The sequence below is a fragment of the Pan troglodytes genome, chromosome 4 (assembly GCF_028858775.2).
Source record: "Pan troglodytes isolate AG18354 chromosome 4, NHGRI_mPanTro3-v2.0_pri, whole genome shotgun sequence".
NCBI lineage: Eukaryota > Metazoa > Chordata > Mammalia > Primates > Hominidae > Pan > Pan troglodytes.
The window spans coordinates 75525241-75547858 of NC_072402.2; the positions used below are offsets into that span (position 1 = coordinate 75525241).

Sequence of the window (22618 nt, forward strand, 5' to 3'; positions counted from 1 at the left end):
GATAATTTACTTAGATACAGCATGTAGTATTAGCAATAGCACAGACTTTTTAAAAATTTAATCAGTGGCTCCTAGAGGATTTTTTTAGGTTAGAGTTTGTTAAGTTACCAGCAAGAAGGTATTGATGGCAAAGTTTCTGTTACACCATTATCCTGCGAAGTAAACAAGGTAGCATTAAGGAGGATAAAATTCTCATTGTGACATGGAGCCTTGTTCCAACATCTTGGGAAAAGCTGTTTACAGTGTGAAAACATTAACTTCTCTGGGTTTGTAATTTGGATGTCTTTGGTCATGACATTGGGCAGTTTGGTGAACTTTTTGCGTGGCACACACACCAAGCATGAGGCTTGTTCCTTAAAATTAATCTAATGTTAGCTTATAGGACTTTAGGAATAGAGCAGCTTTCATTTTGAGGGTGAAAGCTGCAGCCAAATATTGGAGAAAGTAGGAGGCTTCAGGACCTACTCCAGTCTACAGGCAGATAACAAGAACTTGGAAGTAAGGCCCAGGGCTACTACATAACAAAAGATGTATTATAGTTTCTCTTTAGAAACATAAATTTTTATCTCTATATTGAGCATACATGAATCTCAGATTTAAAAATTTCTTTTCTTTTTTTTTTTTTTGAGATGGAGTCCCACTGTGTTACCCAGGCTGGAGTACAGTGGTGCGATCTTGGCTTACTGCAAGCTCCGCCTCCTGGGTTCACGCCATTCTCCTGCCTCAGCCTCCTGAGTAGCTGGGATGACAGGCACCTGCCACCATGCCTGGCTAATCTTTTGCATTTTTAGTAGAGATGGGATTTCACCGTGTTAGCCTGGATGGTCTCGATCTCCTGACCTCGTGATCCACCCGCCTCGGCCTCCCCAAGTGCTGGGATTACAGGCGTGAGCCATGGCGCCTGGCCAATTAAAAAATTTCTTAAGGTGAGGAAGGCAAACAAAGGAGACTTTAGATTTTACTTATAATGTTCTTGGGCCTGCTGGGAAGTGACTGTTTTTATTTACTCACTATAAGGCTGGGAATTCTTGAAGCCAGGCATTTCATGTACATTTTTAAGACATTTCAGTCAAAGCCTTGGTAGTAAAACCAGTGTTCCAATTGTATCCTCCTTATATAGACAGAAGATTTTTATTGAACTTATTTAAATAAAAATAAGAATACAGCTGGGTGCAGTGGCTCACACCTGTAATCCCAGAACTTTGGGAGGCCAAGGAGGGCAGATCGCCTGAGGTTGGGAGTTTGAGACAGCCTGGCCTACATTGTGAAACCTGTCTCTACTAAAAATACAAAAATTAGCCAGGCATGGTGGCGCATGTATATAATACTGGCTACTTGGTAGGCTGAGGCAGGAGAATCACTTGAACCTGGGAGGTAGAGGTTGCAGTGAGCTGAGATCGCACCACTGCACTCCAGAGACAGACTGAGACTCCATCTCAAAAAAACAAAAAACAAAAAACAAAAAACACTGGGTGTGGTGGCTCACGTCTGCAATCCCAGCACTTTGGGAGGCTGAGGCAGGTGGATCACCTGAGGTCATGAGTTCAAGACTAGCCTGATGAACGTGGTGAAACCCCGTCGCTACTAAAAATACAAACATTAGCTGGGCATGATGGTCCGTGCCTGTAATCTCAGCTACTCAGGAAGCTGAGTCAGGATAATCACTTGAACCCAGGAGGCAGAGATGGTAGTGAGCCGAGATGGTGCCACTGCACACCAGCCTAGATAACAGAGTGAGACTCCATCTCCAAAATAATAATAATAATAATAATAATAATAAAATAAAGTAAAAATAAAAATAAGAATACTCACAAATAGTTTCCAACTTTTGAAGGAATCAAGTAGGGAGAAAAAGCAAATGCTTCCATCTTTGTTCAAAAAGGACACTTTATGAAATTGCTGTCAACTCACAATAAAAAATGATAAAGGGGATACCACCACTGATCCCACAGAAATATAAACTACCATCAAAGAATACTATAAACACCTCTATGCAAATAAATTAGGAAATCTAGAAGACATGGATAAATTCCTGGACACATACACCCTCACAAGACTAAACCAGGAAGAAGTTGAATCTCTGAATAGACCAATAACAGGCTCTGAAATTGAGGCAATAATTAATAGCCCACCAACCAAAATAAGTCCAGGACCAGATGGATTCACAGCCAAATTCTATCAGAGGTAAAAAGAGGAGCTGGTACCATTGCTTCTGAAACTATTCCAATCAACAGAAAAAGAGGGAATCCTCCCTAACTCATTTTATGAGGCCAGCATCATCCTGATACCAAAGCCGGGCAGAGACACAACAGAAAAAGATAATTTTAGACCAATATCCCTGATGAACACTGATGCAAAAATCCTCAATAAAATACTGGCAAACCAAATTCAGCAGCACATCACAAAGCTTATCCACCATGATCAAGTGGACTTCATCCCTGGGATGCAAGGCTGGTTCAACATACCCAAATCAATAAACGTAATCCATCATATAAACAGAACCAAAGACAAAAAACACATGATTATCTCAATAGATGCAGAAAAGGCCTTCAACAAAATTCAATAGCCCTTCATGCTAAAAACTCTCAATAAACTAGGTATTGATGGAACGTATCTCAAAATAATAAGAGCTATTTATGACAAACCCACAGCCAATATCATACTGAAGGGGCAAAAACTGGAAGCATTCCCTTTGAAAACTGCCACAAGACAGGGATGCCCTCTCTCACCACTCCTATTCAACATAGTGTCGGAAGTTCTGGCCAGGGCAATCAGGCAGGAGAAAGAAATAAAGGGTATTCAATTAGAAAAAGAGGAAGGCAAATTGTCCCTGTTTGCAGATGACATGATTGTATATTTAGAAAACCCCATTGTCTCAGCCCAAAATCTCCTTAAGCTGATAAACAACTTCAGCAAAGTCTCAGGATACAATGTGCAAAAATCACAAGCATTCCTATACAGCAATAACAGACAAACAGAGAGCCAAATCATGAGTGAACTCCCATTCACAACTGCTTCAAAGAGAATAAAATACCTAGGAATCCAACTTACAAGGGATATGAAGGACCTCTTCAAGGAGAACTACAAACCACTGCTCAAAAAAATAAGAGGACACAAACAAATGGAAGAATATTCCATGCTCATGGGTAGGAAGAATCAATATCGTGAAAATGGCCATACTGCCCAAGGTAATTTATAGATTCAATGCCATCCCCATCAAGCTACCAATGATTTTCTTCACAGAAGTGGAAAAAACTACTTTAAAGTTCATATGGAACCAAAAAAGAGCCCGCATTGCCAAGTCAATCCTAAGCCAAACAAAGCTGGAGGCATCACACTGCCTGACTTCAAACTATACTACAAGGCTACAGGAACCAAAACGGCATGGTACTGGTACCAAAACAGAGATATAGACCAATGGAACAGAACAGAGCCCTCAGAAATAACACCACACATCTACAACCATCTGATCTTTGACAAACCTGACAAAAACAAGAAATGGGGAAAGATTCCCTATTTAATAAATGATGCTGGGAAAACTGGCTAGCCATATGTAGAAAGCTGAAACTGGATCCCTTCCTTACACCTTATACAAAAATTAATTCAAGATGGATTAAAGGCTTAAATGTTAGACCTAAAACCATAAAAACCCTAGAAGAAAACCTAGGCAATACAATTCAGGCCATAGGCAAGGTCAAGGACTTCATGACTAAAACACCAAAAGCAATGGCAACAAAAGGCAAAATTGACAAATGGGATCTAATTAAACTAAAGGGCTTCTGCATAGCAAAAGAAACTACCATCAGAGTGAAAAGGCAACCTACAGAATGGGAGAAAATTTTTACAATCTACCCATCTGACAAAAGGCTAATATCCAGAATCTACAAAGAACTTAAACAAATTTACAAGAAAAAATCAAACAACCCCATCAAAAAGTGGGCAAAGGGTATGAACAGACACTTCTCAAAAGAAGACATTTATGCAGCCAACAGACACATTAAAAAATGCTCATCATCATAGGCCATCAGAGAAATGCAAATCAAAACCACAATGAGATACTATCTCATACCAGTTAGAATGGTGATCATTAAAAAGTCAGGAAATAACAGGTGCTGGAGAGGATATGCAGAAATAGGATCACTTTTACACTGTTGGTGGGACTGTAAACTAGTTCAACCATTGTGGAAGACAGTGTGGCAATTCCACACTAGAAATACCATTTGACCTAGCCATCCCATTACTGGGTATACACCCAAAGATTATAAATCATGCTGCTATAAAGACACATGCACACGTATGTTTATTGCGGCACTATTCACAATAGCAAAGACTTGGAACCAACCCAAATGTCCATCAATGATAGACTGGATTAAGAAAATGTGGCACATATACACCAGGGAATACTATGCAGCCATAAAAAAGGATGAGTTCACGTCCTTTGTAGGGACATGGATGAAGCTGGAAACTATCATTCTGAGCAAACTATCGCAAGGATAGAAAACCAACCACTGCATGTTCTCACTCATAGGTAGGAATTGAACAGTGAGAACACTTGGACACAGGGTGGGGAACATCACACACTGGGGCTTGTTGTGGGGTGGGGGGAGGGGGGAGGGATAGCATTAGGAGATATACCTAATGTAAATGACGAGTTAATGGGTGCAGCACACCAACATGGCACATGTATACATATGTAACAAACCTGCACGTTGTGCATGTGTACCCTATAACTTAAAGTATAATAAAAAAAACAGAAATTGCTGTCAACTATAGATAGCTTATGAGAGAAGAATTCCTTAAATCTGAAAAACAAAACATTTTAGTAAAGAGCCAACAACGTCTTAAATAAAAGCCATAAAAACATTGTATTTATCAACTACTTAAATTTCATGTAATTGATGTCTTGTTTTGCTTTTTGCTTGATTCATAAAACCCATCAGTTTCTTTTTTTCTTTTATTCTTTGAGACAGGTTTCCACTCTAACACCCAGGCTCGAGTGCAGTGGTGGGATCATGGCTCACTGCAGCCTCAACTTCACAGGCTCAGGTGATTCTCCCACCTCAGCCTTCCAAGTAGCTGGTACTAGAAACTCACACCATCATACCTAGCTAATTTTTTGTATTTTTTTGAGAGATGAGGTTTTGCCATGTTACCCAGGCTGGTCTCAAGCTCCTGGGCTCCAGCAATCTGCCTGCCTTGGCCTCCCAAAGTCCTGGGATTACAAGCGTGAGCCAACACACTTGGCCAAACCCATCCGTTTCTTTATTAGAGTTCTGGAAATTTTTATTTAGTTCATTGATCTTAAAGTTATCAGAAATCTGTGTTCAAGAGTACTTGTTAGGCAGGGAGTGGTGGCTCATACCTGTGATCCCAGCAATTTGGGAGGCCAAGGCAGGCAGATCATCTGAGGTCAGGGGTTCCAGACCTGCCTGGCCAACATGGTGAAACCCTGTCTCTACTAAAAATACAAAAATTAGCTGGTCATGTTGCCGCGCACCTGTAATCCCAGCTACTCCGGAGGCTGAGGCAGGAGAATCGTTTGAACCTGGGAGGCGGAGGTTGCAGTGAGCCGAGATCGCGCCATTGCACTCCAGCCTGGGTGACAGGGTGAGGCTGCATCTCAAAGAAAAAAAGAAAAGAAAAGAAAAGAAAAGAAAAGAAAACCCAGTATCATGACTGACAGTGTCATATCAGGACCATTAGACTTTTATAAATTTTTTTTTTTTTTGAAACAGTTTCGTTCTTGTCGCCCAGGCTGGAGTGTAATGGAGTGATCTTGGCTCACTGCCACCTCCTCCACCTGGGTTCAAGCGATTCTCTTGCCTCAGCCTCCCGAGTAGCTGGGATTACAGGCACGCGCCACCATGCTTGGTTAATTTTTGTATTTTTAGTAGAGATGGAGTTTCATGTTGGCCAGGCTGGTCTCAAACTCCCAACCTCAGGTGATCTGCCCGCCTTGGCCTCCCAAAGTGCTGGGATTACAGGCATGAGCCACCACTCCCAGCCTATACATTTTATTTTATTTTATTATTTTTTGAGATGGAGTTTCACTCTCGTCACCCAGGCTGGAGTGCAATGGCACGATCTCTGCTCACTACAACCTCTGCCTCCTAGGTTTAAGTGATTCTCCTGTCTCAGCCTCCCAAGTAGCTGGGATTACAGGCACCAGCCACCACACTCAGCTAATTTTCATTTTCATTTTTTTTTTTTTTGAGGCAGAGTCTCGCTCTATCGCCCAGGCCAGAGTGCAGTGGCGCGATCTTGGCTCACTGCAAGCTCCACCTCCCGGCTTCACGCCATTCTCCTGCCTCAGCCTCCTGAGTAGCTGGGACTACAGGTGCCTGCCACCACACCCGGCTAATTTTTTTGTTGTATTTTTAGTATAGATGGGGTTTCACCATATTGGCCAGAATGGTCTCTATCTCTTGACCTTGTGATCTGCCCACCTAGGCCTCCCAAAGTACTGGGATTACAGGCGTGAGCCACCGCACCCGGCCAATTTTCATATTTTTAATAGAGATAGGGTTTCATCATGTTGGCCAGGCTTATCTCAAACTCCTGACCTCAGGTGATCTGCCCACCTCAGCCTCCCAAAGTGCTGAGATTACAGGTGTGAGCCACCGCATCTGACCAAATTTTATATAATCTTTATAATACTCATATTAATAACATATCCATATAAATATAACTTAAAAGTTTCAACACAATAATCAAAATTATGACTAATAACATATTAAATTTTTATGTTTATATAATTTTTGGAACATTTATACTAATAATATACCCATAATGTAACTGAAAGAATATCTAGTATCATTTGTCATTTCACAGTGCCTCCTATGCAATTTGCCAAATAAGCTGAATCATTTACTATCTCTATAAGATGAGAGACATATTCTTTGAGGCTTCCCAGGGGTCCAACTAGAAATCCCAATGTTAATTTTGGGCCAAAAAGACTTAGGATTCTGATCCTGGGGAAATTGGCCAATAATGTCAAAAGGTTCAAAACATTCGATTAAAACAGAATCACAGCAAAATAATAATAAAAAGACCAAAAGCAATACAGAAAGTTACATGGATGTAGAAACCTAACCCTTTAAAAGCTCAGTTTTCCAGCTAATTAAAACCCAATAAGATAATATATGAATTATCTTGATAAAATGTAAAGTCTTGCTGAAATGGAAGGATCATTTAAGGCCAGGAGTTCAAAACCAGCCTGGTCGACAGAGCAAGACCCCATCTCAAAAAGCTAAACTAAACTAAGATCTTTGTTTTGTCTCTTTAAAGCCCAGTTACCAAAAAAGAAAAGAAAAATTTCCTACAGTGTAATTGCTTCTCCTTAGGGGAAGCCTGTTTACATAACCTGGAAGTTAAACTTGATGAAAATGGTATTTGAATTAAGTAGACACAGGAAGAATGTGACCAGCATCTTGAATGTACGCTATATTATAAAGGAATATAAACAAATAAACTAGTACATTGAATAGAAAAATAGCTGGATCTCAGAAAAAGCATGGGGAGTTTCCTGGTTACATGGAACAATTCAGACACATCAAGAAAAGCCAAGACTAGAGAATCAAGTTACTCTGTAGAAAAACATTGCTTTTGTACACCTTCAAGACAAACATGTCAGCGTCAGGCCGCAACAGCAGAGTTGGAACCAGAGAAAAAATGTTATAGGAGTTGATGAAACAGTTAAAGGACAGAGTTATCACTCCAGCCAAGCAAAAAGATATACCTTTTCAAGGAGAGAAATAACAGAGGCCATGATGTATGCTCTGCACATCTCATACAGTGAAGTACAGCAAAAGTTGAACTTCTTAGATATAAATCTGAAAAGCTTCAAACAAAATTACCTTAAGAAATGGGGCCAGGCATGATGACTTACGCCTATAATTCTAGCACATTGGGAGGCTGAGGTGGGAGTATTGCTTGAGGCTCAAGACCAGCCTGAGAGTCCCAGAAAACCTTGTCTGCCTTAATGTTTGAAAAGATCATTCCATTTCTTATTAATTTCTTGAGAGCAAAGAATACTCTACAAATCCTTTCAGGGAATATCAGGAGTTTAGACTATTGTTTTAGCTGATGGCAACCACTCTAGTGATGTTTAATTAGCTGTCCTGCACCCACCGCCAAGAATGTTTGTTTTGGCTTGGCCGGGCGCGGTGGCTCACGCCTGTAATCCCAGCACTTTGGGAGGCCGAGGCAGGCAGATCATGAGGTCAGGAGATCGAGACCATCCTGGCCAATATGGTGAAACCCCGTCTCTACTAAAAATACAAAAAAAACATGAGCCGGGTGCGGTGCCGGGTGCCTGTAGTCCCAGCTACTCAGGAGGCTGAGGCAGGAGAGTGGCGTGAACCCAGGGGGCGGAGCTTGCAGTGAGCCGAGATTGGCCACTGCATTCTAGCCTGGGCGAAAGAGCGAGACTCCATCTCAAAAAAAAAAAAAAAAAAAAAAAAAGTTTGTTTCGGCTCTTGGAAGATTTTCAGAAACAAGCAAGAAGAAAGAGTCAAACCAAATAAAAATAGATCAAGATAAGAGTTTTTGCCAACATTTTAACCCAGTTGTGCAGAACAAATGAAATATTAAACTAGGCATGCAAACCAGGGAAGACATGCCTCACAGACAGAATGTAAATTCTGTAGAAACCAAGAGTCCTCAATTCAGAAAGATGCTTATCTTTATACCAGAAAAGACACACACAAAAAACCTTTTATAGTCCCAGAAGTACACAAGATCTTTTATTAAGATTGCCTTATCCACACCAGATCCCAAATAAAGTAAAAAAGCTTCTACCTGAAGGAGGGAGGCTCAACCTGAGAGAAGACTCACCAAGCCAGAAAAGGCAAGCTGTGGAAGTGGAGAGCTCAAAGAGTTCAAGTGAGTACTCTGCAAACTGGTTCCAAGCATAGCTGATTCCTTTCAATAGTGAACTTTTCTTCAGGTCTCACTTCTGACACCACATATGTCAATCTAAACAGCAAACAGAGAGAGACTTTCCAAAAGAAAATGATGTTTATTTGAAAATACAGCACTGCAATGGAAACACGCATGCCACAGTAAACTATGTGTGTATGGTTTCTGAAGGACAAAAATGAGAATTACATAATTGTTTTGAAATAATTATACTTGGCTACAAAGATCAACAACAAGGGTGACACCAGTCTGAAGTTGAACGGGCAGTTGCTGGGCAGATGTCCTTTCGGAAGCATTTTTTGTTAATGATTGCAATGGCCTTTGTGTGAGGTTGCAGAGTTTTTCTTGTTACCAGCATGTAAATGTGACAGCCCTCTCTTCATGGTCCTCCTCAGCTCTGTTTGTCAGGGTTTTCTTAACATTAGTGACTCTATTTTGACTAAGACAACTTTCTTTCTTTTTTTTTTTTTTTGAGACGGACTCTTGCTTTGTCACCCAGGCTGGAGTGCAGTGGCATGATCCCAGCTCACTGCAACCTCCGTTCCCTGGGTTCAGGCAATTCTCCTGACTCACCCTCCTTAGTATCTGGGATTACAGGCGCCTACCACCATGCCAGGCTAATTTTTGTATTTTTAGTACAGATGGGGTTTCACCATGTTGGCCAGGCTGGTCTTGAACTCCTGACCTCAAGTGATCTACCCGCCTCGGCCTCCCAAAGTGCTGGGATTACAGGTGTGAGCCACCACGCCCGGTCAGACTATGACAACTTTCACAATGGTATTTTGTTATAGTAACCTGAACACACCAAATAAGAATATAGATTATATATTTATAATTATGTAAATATATACTTATATATTTATAACCAAAGGTTAATTACAAGCACTCTCTTCCCCTATACCATAAGGGCATATAATCCCTCCTACCACTATCACTATCTTTTTTTTTTTTTTGGAGATGGAGTCTTGCTCTGTCACCTAGGCTGGAGTGTAATGGCGCAATCTTGGCTCACTGCATCCTGTGCCTCCCAGGTTCAAGCGATTCTCCTGCCTCAGCCTTCCAAGTAGTTGGAACTACAGGCGTGCACCATTATGCCCGGCTAATTTTTTTTTTCTTTGAGACGGAGTCTTGCTCTGTTTCCCAGGCTGGAGTGTAGGAGCACTATCTCGGCTCACTGCAACCTCCGCCTCCTGGGTTCAAGCGATTCTCCTGTCTCAGCCTCCTGAGTAGATGGGATTACAGGTGTGTGCCACCACGCCTGGCTAATTTTTGTATTTTTAGTAGAGATGGGGGTTTCATCATATTGGCCAGGCTGGTCTCAAACTCCTGACCTCAAGTAATCTGCCCACCTCGGCCTCCCAAAGTGCTGGGATTACAGGTGTGAGCCACTGCGCCCAGCCCACTATCACTATTGATCCACTTTGTAGGTTGATTAGAATGAGAGAAAGAAAATCTGCAAGATAGAACATTTATAAGAAAGAGACTTAGGTACCAAAAAAAAAAGGAAGTACCATTATTTGTCAACATAAAGACTTTCCCTTCTATATACTGGGGTAGAGGCTCATAAAGGATGTTCAATTTTAGAAAAAAAAACAAAACTATATTTTCTTTGTAAGATGTGTAAATTTGCCATCATCTCACTTACCACAAAGGAAGCCAGCCTGAAGACAAAGGGCAGAGTGAAGAGAATTAAAGAAAAATTGAACAAGGGTCCTGCCCAATCAAACTTGTAGGAAACCTGCCGAACCTCTGCATCAATGAGATGATCAGTTGGAATTACAGGTGTGTGCCACCACGCTCAGCTAATTTTTGTATTTTGAGTAGAGATGGGGTTTCACCATGTCATCCAGGCTGGTCTCGAACTCCTGACCTCAAGTGATCCATCCACCTAAGCCTCCCAAAGTGCTGGGATTACAGGTGTGAGCCGCCATGCCCGGCCCAGAATGTATATTTTAACAAGATTCCCAGGTGATCCATACGTACATTAAGATTTGAGAAATACCATTGTATTAGGCTGTTCTTGCATTGTTATAAAGAAATACCAGAGACTGGGTAATTTACAGGAAAATAAGTTTACATGTCTCATGGTTCTACAGGATGTATAGGAAGCATAGCACTGATATCTGCTTCTGGCGGGGGCCTCAGGAAGCTTTTACTCACGACGGAAGGCAAAGTGGGAGCGCGTAAGTCACATGGCAAAAGCAGGAACACAGGCAGCGGGGAGGTGCCACGCTTTTTTTTAAAAGAGAGTCTTGCTTTGTCACACAGGCTGGAGTGCAGTGGCATGATCTCAGCTCATTGCAGCCTCTGCCTCCCAGATTCAAACGATTCTCATGCCTCAGCCTCCCAAGGTGCCACACACTTTTAAACAACCGGATCTCATGAGAACTCACTCACTATCATGAGGACAGCACCAAGGAATTGTGCTAAACCATTCACAAGAAATTCACCCTCATGATCCAGTCACCTCCCACCAGGCCCCACATCCAACACTGGGAATTACAATTCAACATGAGATTTAGGTAGGAACAAATATCCAGGCTATATCTACTGTTTTCTTTGGGTTTGTATAGCATGTTCTTTATTCATTGCTAGTAAAATACTCATCTGTCTCCCACTAAACCTGTGATATTCTTGAAAGCAGGAAATCTGTATTATTACTTTTTGTATTCTGACCACTGCTAGTTGTTCACCAAAACCATTTTCTCAGTCTTTCTGGGTACACTGCTAATCTACATTTCCCAGGCTTCCTTGCAGTTAGGTGTGATCATGTGACTAAGTTATTTCCAGTGGAATGTAAGCAGAAATATTATGTACTATTTCTGGGCGCAGGTCTTAAAGACTGTGGGCAAAGCTCACTGTTTTTTCCCTTCTCTTTGACTGGAATCTTAGTTTACAGGGTCTCAGTTGCACTAGCTACATTTCATATGCTCAGTAGCACTTTTGGCTAATGGTTACCATATTAAGACACAGCAGACATAGAACATTTTCATCATTACAGAAATTTATATTGGATAGGAGCACCCTAGAGAGAATATCTACAATCTGTCAGATACCCCAGAATCATTACAATAAATCACCTCTGTTACTTAGGCTAATCAGATTTGATTTTACTATATGCTTTCAAAAGGAACTCAGTTATTATATATCTGGCACTATAACTATACCTACTAAACACTAAATCTGATGGGGCAATTCTCAGGCTTATTTCTATTTGACCTTTATCAGTTTTTTTACCTGGTCAAACATTCCCTTGGATCTCTTCTACCCCTGACATTCTCTCATAAGAATTGGTATGCTGGCAGGCCACGGTGGCTCACGCCTGTAATCCCAGCACTTTGGGAGACCGAGGCGGGTGAATCACGAGGTCAGGAGTTCAAGACCAGCCTGGCCAACATAGTGAAACCCCGTCTCTACTAAAAATACGAAAATTAGCTGGGCGTGGTGGTGGGCACCTGTAATCCCAGCTACTTGGGAGGCTGAGGCAGGAGAATCGCTTGAACCCGGGAGGCGGAGGTTGCAGTGAGCAGAGATCGTGCAACTGCACTCCACCCTGGGCGACAATGTGAGACTCTGTCTCAAAAAAAAAAAAAAAGAATTGGTATCCTCCATAAAATCTCTTACCAATATATACTACAGACAGATGACCCTTAAAAAGTGCAGAGAGGGTGAAAGGGAGACTGATGCTTATTTTACACATTCTGTGTTCCCAAGCCTCCCATCGAGCTTCTGAACCATGCATCTAAATTGTTCACTAGATAGCTCCAGAGGCATCGCAAAATGGATGTGCTTCAAAATGAAACTATTCCTCATTCAAAACCTAGCTTAGTTTTGAACCTTCCCATCACCCAGATAGAGAAAATGGACCTGTGCATACTGCGATCACGGTATTTATGACTGCACTGTAACTTAAGTGTGTGTGACTCTCTTTTGAACAGGGAAACCATCTTCCCCTCTTTATACCTAGCATAGTGTCTGACACACATAAGTGCTCAATGATTTTTATTTTAGCAAATTGTAGTCATTTCCATACATTATTTTTTACAGTAAACATTGCCGGATACATTTCCATACGTTTTTAAAGAATAGAGGAGGAAGAGGAGGGAAAAAAAGGAAAATAAATAAATAAACAAACGTGTGGAGCAATCAACTCCAGAATCACACCAATATTTCCAGGTCTAATGGCCACACAGCAAAATCAGCCTCAGTTATCCCATTGTCTTCGTATCTTAAGACCTAAAAATGGGAACACAGGATTGTGGGAATAGGTTAGGATTTCTCAGTTTCCAAATTTTTCTGTGTGAGACTTTCATGCTAACTCTAGCACGGCTTATGTAAAATGTTCGTGATTTGGGGGTGGATCTAAACCACCTCAGATCTATAACCTCTGAGATAAGTGGGGCTGAGCTGCCAGAATGCCATCCGCCATTTATCCCACCCAGAGACACAGGGGTAATTGAGGTTCTGATGCAGCCAGTTCGCCTACCCTGTAACGCTTATTTGCTAAAATAAACCAACCTAAAAGCTAGCCATCCAATGCAGAGGGCAGGGCCATTTTCGGTGCAGAACATACCTGGCCTAGCCAAGGGTGACAGGGTCCTGCCTTCAAAAACAGGCCAGTCACATGAAAGAGCGAAGATGGGCGCATGTGGAGGAGGACACCAGGCCACTGCCTGAGGCCTTCACATTTAAGCTACACAAAAATGCTTTTCCAGGTGAGCAGAGCTCTCGGGCTGCCTGCTTGTGACCCCTGCTGCTGTCAGTCACGAGAACAGGGCGAAGGAGGCGAAAACAGTGCGGAGAATAAGTCCGTAGGACAGTGAGTTCGGAAAATGCCTTCTTCAGTGTTCCAAGGTGCCCACGTGAACTGAGGAGGGCAGAGCAAAACCCCTTATTTTCGGGTCTGTGCAGGGTCCCCGCTAGGAAGGGGCAGCCCTTGAGTTTCATGTTGGTCGGTTATTAAGCGGCTCCCCCGCGAAGCCCCGCCCAATGCCTGTGCGCTCAAACTAGCAGCGTCCGAGGAACGCGTTAACTGGGAGAAGTGAACTGAGGGGGTCCGGCGGCCGCTGAGGAGGGGAGCGCGCGGGAGGAGGGGCGAGGAGCCCGGAGGCGGGCGCGGCTGGCAGCTTAGAGGGCCCGGGCGGAGGCCTGAGAGCAGGGCTGGAGGGGCGGAGGACCGGGGAGACCCGCCCGCGGCGTTCCCGGCCGGCTCTGAGCAGGCGCCGTGGCAGCGCCCGCGCCCCCTGCCCGCCCTCCGCCGTCGCCAGGACGCAGGCTCGCGTCAGGGCCGGCGGTAGGGCCCGCAGCCGTCGGCCTGGCGTCTTCACCCCGCGCAGTCGGCCTCGCCTAGCCTTCTCGCGCCTGACTGGCCGGACCCTGCCCCTGGCGGAGGTAACTGCCCGCGGATTCCTTACCCCGCGATCCCGGCCTCCTCGTACGCTCCCCGGACCCGGGCGTCCTCGGTCTCCCCTCATCTACTCTTCTGTCGGGCAGGTCCGCGACCTCCCGCCTCCCGGGCCGTCTCCCGCCGCACCCGGCCCTGGTACATCCCCACTACCCAGTCCGGGCCCGTCCTCGCTCTGGGCCTACCCCAGCCTCCCAGCGTCGCCTGCTGACGGAGCGCGGGAGCCCCAAGGGGCCGGGGTCACCCGGCCGGCGTGGGCGGTGCCAGGCTCGGGCCACACCTCGGCACCGGACCCGAGCCCCCCAGCTTCTCGAGCAGGATCCGGAGGAATAGAACGTCAATTTTCCTCGCTCTTAGCAATTTTAAGATTGACTAATGGATTTAGGGCATGTCAGTGCATAAAGTTCCCAGTATTTTTTCACTCAATAATTTTAGCAGCACTGATACTATTGACTGGATTTATTTCATTAGGAGCTGCAAATGATGCTTTTCTAATGCCGGCGTTTCTCTGGCATTTGGTTAACCCTTTTGTGAGAATTTATTTTATTTGCAATTTTATTTATTTATTTTTGAGCCGGAGTCTTCGCTGCGTTGCCCACGCTGGAGTGCAGTGGCTCTCACAGGCACAATCACAGCTCACTGCAGCCTCGAACTCTCTTGTCCTCAAGCGATCTTCCCATCTCAGCCTCCGTGCTGGCTGATAGCTAGCATCTTGATAGATCTTTGTGTGCCGTCTCTGAGTAGTTTTTCTTTTAAAGCTATTTTATTTAAAAAAACAAAAAAAACAAGCCCATCTAATTTGGCCGGGCACAGTGGATCACGCCTGTAATCCCAGCACTTTGGGAAGCTGAGTCGGGCGGATCACCCAAAGTCAGGGCCCTGTTCGAGACCAGCCTGGCCAACATGGTGAAACCCGGTTTCTACTAAAAATACAAAAAAATTAGCCCGGTGTGGTGGTGCATGCCTGTAATCCCAGCTACTCGGGAGGCTGAGGCAAGAGAATCGCTTGAACCCGGGAGGCGGAGGTTGCAGTGAGCCGAGATCGCGCCACTGCACCGCAGCCTGGGCTACAAGAGCAAAACTTCGACTCAGAAATAAAATATAAATCAAAACTTTATGAAAATTGTCAGTTAAGATCTTCAGTGGTCCATGCGCAGTGGATCGTGCCTGTTATCCCAGCACTTTGGGAGGACGAAGTGGATGGATCACTTGAGGTCAGGAGTTTGAGACCAGCCTGGCCAACATGGTGAAACCCCATCTCTACTTAAAATTAGCCAGGCGTGGTGGCACACGCTTGTAGTCCCAGCTACTCGGGAGGCTAACGCAGGAGAATCACTTGAATCCGGGAGGCGGAGGTTGCAGTGAGCTGAGATCACACCACTGCACTCCAGCTGGGGCAACAGAACGAAACTCTGTCTCAAAAAAAAAAAAAAAAAAAAAAAAATGCCCAGTGAATATTATGCATCATTTATATTTTATTACTATTATTGTTTACAGAATCTTGGGACTGTTTTACTTAATTGGTCATTGATAGCTTAACAAACATGGAGATAAGATTAGAAATCTTGACATCAACAGGTATTAAGCAGAAAAAACCATGGCCACGTGTCTCCTGGTTGGGAAAGGTAGGTTTTTCTTTATTCATGCAATACCAGTTTTATATATGTTATATGTGTGTTTTGCCTATAATATAGGAGTGTTCTATGATCTTAAATAAATAAAACATCATCTACTGGAGGAGGATCTACAGGAGGATCACCTACCTGCACACTGAACAGGGTTTTGTGTGTGTTTCGTTTTTATTATAATGAGCAAGTTAGCTTTTCCAGAATGTTAAGTGGTTTATTTAGAAGATTTTTACTTAAACTATTTTTTTCATATTATGTTTAAGTCAAGTTTAAGTTAAGTTGAGATGGCATATATCAAAAGGGAATATTTAATGTCCTGAGCTTTCCTTTACTGGAACAGTTAATGGAGTGTTTCCTCCTATTGTGGTTTTCATGATTGTGCTATGAAGTGTTCTTGGAAACTAGGATGGAAGAAATGGGCCACAATACGTTAGTAATCCAGGAATGCCATTCATAATATATGGCATAGATTCCCCACTTAGGGAAAGTAGGCAACCCTACTTTATTTGTGATGATTATTGAAATAAAGTGTTAAATTTCCTGTGAGAAATTATACCACTAACTCCCCTGTAACAGGAGTTCTCAAACTATCAGAACTATCTGGAGAGGTGGTTAAAACACAGATTGCTGGGCCCTGTTCCCAAAGTTTTCAGTTAATTAGGTCTGCTGTACGGTTGGATATTTTGTATTTTTTTATTTTTATTTTTTGAGATGGAGTCTCGCTCTGTTGCCCAGGCTGGAGCGCAATGGCATCCTCTCGGCTCACTGCAACCTCAGCCTCCCAGGTTCAAGCGATTGTCTTGCCTCAGCCTCCTGAATAGCTGGGATTACAGACGCATGCCACCATGCCCAGCTAATTTTTATATTTTTAGTAGAGGCTAGGGGTTTCACCATGTTGGTCAGGCTGGTCTTGAACTCCTCACTTCTGAGGTGTTGCTGATGCTGCTGACTCAGTTATACCTTGAAAATCACTGCCTTAGAATATATGAAAACAAAGTTAACTCAAAACAGCCTACTTTTTCTAGGTAATAAAAAATGAGCAGAGTCAGGGATTTATGAATTTCAGAAGCTATATCTATTTTAATCTAAGTAAATAATTTAAAAACTTGCTCATACTACTGTTAAAATTGATGAGAGTCAGGTTCAGTGGTATGCACCTGTGGTCCCAGCTACTCAGGAGGCTAAGGCAAGAGGATCGCTTGAGCCCAGGAGTTCTGGGCTGCAGTGTGCTATACCGATTAGGTGTCTGCACTAAATTCGGTATCAATATGATGACCTCCCGAGATCAAGGGGCTGGGGTAACCACCAGGTTGCCTAAGAATGGTGAACTGGTCCAGGTCAGAAATGGGCCAGGTCAAAACTCTCATGCTTATTAGTAGTGGGATAGTGCCTGTAAATATCTACTCCACTTAAGGCTGGGCAACAAAGTGAGACCTCAGCTCTTAAAAAAAAAAAAAAAAAAAAAAGATTAAAAAGTAGATAAGCCAGTTTTGGCTAGCAGAATTATAGGACACTCCTATAATTTTAAACTTCAAAGAAATTGAAATACAACTACTAGGTAGCCTTACCTATTAATTCTAACGAGGTATTTTAAAACAATTCAAAATGTTCAGGTTACTATAGAGTATTAAGCTTAATGTTCATTTTATGATTTGTGGTACAAATGGATAATCTTTCTTAAATGTCGCTTTGATTTCTGGGATAATTTATTTAGGCAGTAAGTTGAATTAATTTCTGGCACCTCTTGAGTCCTTCACATGTTTCTTCTCTTAGGAAAAAGAAGCCGTTTTTCTTTTGGATGATAAATTCATAAATGAAATTAATTTGCTATCAGGAAAGATAAAGAAGAAAATTCCTAGTCTGCAGCCTTTCTTGAAGGATGTTATTGTCCTAACAACGTCCAGTAATGGTTAAGTAGTACTGATATTTTCAAATGGCTAAAACTATATTTTTTAATAACTTAGGGTGATGTTAAAGGAAATACTAGATTGTAAGTATTGCATTTCATTTTTGGAAACAGATGCCTGGCTGGCTGGGGTACTAACTACAGGAGAGCTTTTCCTTTGGAACAAAGATCAAGATTGTTTGAAAACTATACCAATAACTGAAAAGCCTAAGGAAATGATCAAAGCTACAGTCGGTGGGAATTTTTTTATTTGTTTAAGTTGGTTTAACTAGGAAAAATAGGAAAAGAGGATGAAACATTTTTCTGTTACTGTCTTGAAAATGTATTTCTGTGTATGTGCATATGTATATCTGAGTGTGTGTGTATATATATATATATATAGTTTTGGTTATGTTTATCTGTGATACTGAGACTCAACTTGAAGAAGAAAATTCTGGCATGCCTAACATTTCTGTGATAATAATAGGTTTCTAATATCACATAATATATACTTGATAAATGTTGCTATTTTTGTACTTTTTTTTTTCTTTTTTTTGAGACGGAGTCTCGCTCTGTCGCCCAGGCTGGAGTGCAGTGGTGGGATCTCAGCTCACTCGCCTCCGGGGTCCACGCCATTCTCCTGCCTCAGCCTCCCGAGTAGCTGGGACTACAGGCGCCAGCCACCATGCCCGGCTAATTTTTTTGTATTTTTAGTAGAGACGGGGTTTCACCGTGTTAGCCAGGATGGTCTTGATCTCCTGACCTCGTGATCCACCCAGCCTTTTTTTTCTTTTTTAGAGACAGGATCTTGTTCTGTCACTCAGGCTGAAGTATAGTGGCATGATCATAGCTCACTGCAGCTTTGACCTTTTGGGCTAAAGCGATCCGTCTCCTTAAGCCTGCCAAAGTGCTGGGATTACAGGCATGAGCTGCCGTGCCTGGATTGTATTTTTTGCTAGTGCCTTAGTTTTGACATCCTGAATGGTAACATTATTATTATTTTTTTTTATTGTAAGAATACATAAATTATGTACTTTATTGGGGGGAATTCAGACTTCAGAGGCTTAATTACTTTTTTTGTTACTTTTTTAGCAAGCTCTTTGAGACTGTACTTGTATGTATCTGGAAATGGGAAAAGAATTGTGCTCATAACACCTTCTGGATGCATATTTCTTTGGGAATATTTGGAATTAAAGAATATCTTATCTTCTAAAAGCCTTTCATTGGCGGGTCGGTGGTCCCAGGTCATACCTGAAGAAGCAGTTCTCTTGCCTTCCACCGAAGATAAAGAAGCTGTAGTGAATGCTGTTTTTATAAAAAATGAGGTAAAATCAGTCTCAGACTCTTATCTGTGAAGCAGATTAGCAGAGTGTGTGATGGTATAACTATATGTCTTTAGTCACCATAAATTTTCATAGTAATTGTGAAATTCTTGTATGGAAAAGATATTTTTATATTTCTTGGGTCACATTTTTAAAAAGTGTTTATTAAAAGTAGTTTTAACTTAGAACTCCTTTTCTCTATCCTTGATTTAAAAATATAGCTTGTTATGCCGGGCGCGGTGGCTCACGCCTGTATTCCCAGCACTTTGGGAGGCTGAGGCGGGTGGATCACCTGAGGTCGAGAGTTCAAGACCAGCCTGACCAACATGGAGAAACCCCGTCTCTGCTAAAACTACAAAATTATCTGGGCATGGTGGTGCATGCCTGTAATCCCAGCTACTCAGGAGGCTGAGGCAGGAGAATCGATTGAACCTGGGAGGCGGAGGTTGCAGTGAGCCGAGATCATGCCATTACACTCCAGCCTGGGCAACGAGAGTGAAACTCTGTCTCAAAAAAAAAAAAGTATAATATATAATATATATACACGTATATAATATATATCGTATATATTATATATTATATGGTATATTATATATGTATATATTACATGTATATATTACATATATTATATGCATATTATATATTATATACAATATATGTATATTATATATTTTTATATATTATATATTATATATGTATATATATTTTTTATATATTATATATATAGAGAGAGCTTGTTTGGTAATTTAACAAGCTAGAATTGATGATACTAAATATGCGATTTAACTGGGAAATAACAGATTCATGAACTTAAAAAACCAAAATGTATTTAAAATATCTGCTTGGTATTCTTCGTATGTGTGGACCAGCATTTTATTATCCAAACCACTCTTGTTAGAAATTTCACTTTGAAGTTTTATTGTCCCCTCTCCCCACTCTCAGGGTGGTGTGCTAATTTAAATAGTATAAAAGTATAAAAAGAGAAAAATAAATATGTAAGAATATTTTCAGTTATAGTCACAATAAATGTCAGTATTTTCTTAAGAGCATAAACTACAACCTGATTACCCATTTGAGACCTGCCTCTGGCTCAGAAAAAAATTACTTAGTCTTAAGCTTAATGTTAAGGATAAAAAGTATAAGCAAGATCTCAATATTTTTTACTGGTTTATGATGAGGAATATATATATGTATTTTAGTATCTTGATTTATTTTCAGATTAATTTTATACTAAAGTATATTAAATTTATCTACAGTTATTTGGAGACTGCTGCCTGTGTTCATTTACTTTTTATTCTGGGGAATGCCTGAAGTTAACATTTCTAGCAATTCGGTGGCATGAGAATGTATTTACATCTGTAAGGTGAGGTAAATGTTTTCTTCTTCCTTTTCTTACTGATTTTTTTTTCTTTTGGAGGCAGGGACTTGCTGTGTCACCCAGACTGGAGGGTAGTGGCACAATCATAGCTCAGCCTCCTGAGTACCTGTGACTACAGGTTTGTGCCACCATGCCTGGCTAATTTTTTTTTTTTTTTTTAACAGACAAGTTCTTGCACTCCTGGGCTCAAGCAGTCCTCCTGCCTTGGCCTCCCAAAGTGCTGGGATTACAGGCATGAGGCATCATACCCGGCCCCATATTTTCTATCCCTTTTTAAACATTATTACCTTTTGATCCATATACATGTAATAAAATTTGTAAATGTTATTGTGAGTTTCAAGTTCTGAGGCTTTACAAATCATTTCTTCCCCTCTTATTTCTAAATGTTTAATCCAGAAAGTTTATCTTGTTTTGTCTTGTTTCTCTTCTTTGAAGTGAGAATTTGTAAAAGATAAGACAAGCTATGGTTTTACTTGTCTAAGACTGTAAAAGTAACTATTTTGGAAAAGAATTCAGTTGAAATTTAAAAGGGACATAACTTTTGATTTCCTATTGTACCTTTTAAATGCTTAAGTGTTCTTTTGTTTAAAAATAGTTTTATTCTAAAAAGCCTAATAAAATAGAAAATATGCATTTTTTTTTTTTGAGATGGAGTCTTGCTCTGTCGCCCAGGCTGGAGTGCAGTGGTGCAATCTTGGCTCACTGTAACCTCCGCCTCCCGGGTTCAAGTGATTCTCCTGCCTCAACCTCCCGAGTAGCTGGGACTACAGGTGCCCGCCACCAGGCCTGGCTAACTTTTTGTATTTTTAGTAGAGACGGGGTTTCACCATGTTAGTCAGGCTGGTCTTGAACTACTGACCTTGTGATCCGCCTGCCTCAGCCTCCCAAAGTGCTGGAATTACAGGCATGAGCCACCTCACCCAGCTGAAAATATGCATTATTTTCTTACAATGCCTAAGTAAGATTGAGTAAAATGGTGTGATTTTTATTTTTATTTTTCTGTTTGTTTTATTTTTATATTTTATATTAAGATATAACTTACATGAAGTAAAATGAACAAATCTTGGCTGAGTGTAGTGGTGGATGCCTGTAATCCCAGCACTCTGGGAGGCCGAGGCAGGAGGATCACTTGAGCCCAGGAGTTCAAGACCAGCCTGGACAACATGGCAAAATCCCATCTCTACACAAAATATAAAAAAAATTAGCTGAGCATGGTGGCGCATGCCTATAGTCCCAGCTGCTTGGGAGGCTGAGGTGGGAGAATCACTGAAGCCCAGGAGGTCCAGGTTGCAGTGAGTTCAAATCGTGCCACTGCACTCCAGCCTGGGTGACAGAGTGAGACCCTGTCTGGAAAATAAATAAATAAATAAAATAAGATGAACAAGTCTTAAGTGTACAACTAGATAGACTTTGAAAAATATATACAATTGTTTGAAATATATATATCACTTGGATCAATTATAGAACATTGATACTATCCCCAAAGTTTCCCTCTTCTTTCTGTTTGTCTGTCTATCTATCTATCTATCTATCTATCTATCTATCTATTTATTTTTGAGATAGAGTCTTGCTCTGTCTCCCAGGTTGGAGTGTGGTGGTGCAATCTTGGCTCACTGCAACTTCTGCCTCCCAGGTTCAAGCGATTCTCCTGTCTCAGCCTCCCGAGTAGCTGGGATTATGGGCGTGCGCCAACACACCCAGCTAATTTTTTGTATTTTTAGTAAAGATGGGGTTTCGCCATGTTGGCCAGACTGGTCTCGAACCCCTGACCTCAAATGATCTGCCCGCCTTGGCCTCCCAAAGTGCTGGGATTACAGGCATTAGCCACCATGCCTGGCCTTCTCTACATTTTATTTTTTATTTTATTATTTTTTTTGAGACAGAGTCTCACTCTGTTGCCCAGGCTGGAGTGCAGTGACGTAATCTCGGCTCACTGCAACCTCTGCCTCCCGGGTTCAAGCGATTCTTCTGCCTCAGCCTCCCGAGTAGCTGACACTACAGGTGCGCACCCCCACGGCTGGCTAATTTTTGTATTTTTAGTAGAGATGGGGTTTCACCATATTGGCCAGGCTGGTCTCGAAC

The 22618-nt window shown here is 41.9% G+C and overlaps 1 protein-coding gene and 1 long non-coding RNA gene across 26 annotated transcripts in view; one reads left to right on the forward strand and one right to left on the reverse strand.

Moving 5' to 3' along the window:
• Positions 1–12904: 12904 nt before the first annotated feature.
• LOC134810084 (uncharacterized) lies at positions 12905–14509 on the reverse strand. Its single transcript, XR_010157253.1, has 2 exons — positions 14334–14509; positions 12905–13155 (listed from the first exon to the last, which is right to left on the reverse strand). It is a non-coding gene; the product is annotated as an uncharacterized LOC134810084 (long non-coding RNA).
• Positions 14006–22618, forward strand: part of CPLANE1 (ciliogenesis and planar polarity effector complex subunit 1) — a 170917-nt gene continuing 162304 nt past the window's right edge. For 19 of the 25 annotated variants that reach the window (XR_010157250.1, XR_010157252.1, XR_010157251.1 and 16 more), the window contains exons 1-6: positions 14006–14310; positions 15821–15948; positions 17725–17860; positions 17972–18091; positions 18929–19161; positions 20415–20521. Coding sequence is in view for 20 of the 25 variants with exons in the window: in XM_054685100.2 (XP_054541075.1) it covers positions 15868–15948; positions 17725–17860; positions 17972–18091; positions 18929–19161; positions 20415–20521 (677 nt within the window). In the remaining 5 variants the exon portion in view is untranslated. Of the gene's footprint in view, positions 14311–15820; positions 15949–17724; positions 17861–17971; positions 18092–18928; positions 19162–20414; positions 20527–22618 lie in introns of all 25 variants that reach the window. The other 6 variants (XM_063811287.1, XM_009449271.5, XM_009449270.5 and 3 more) reach the window with 6 other exon arrangements.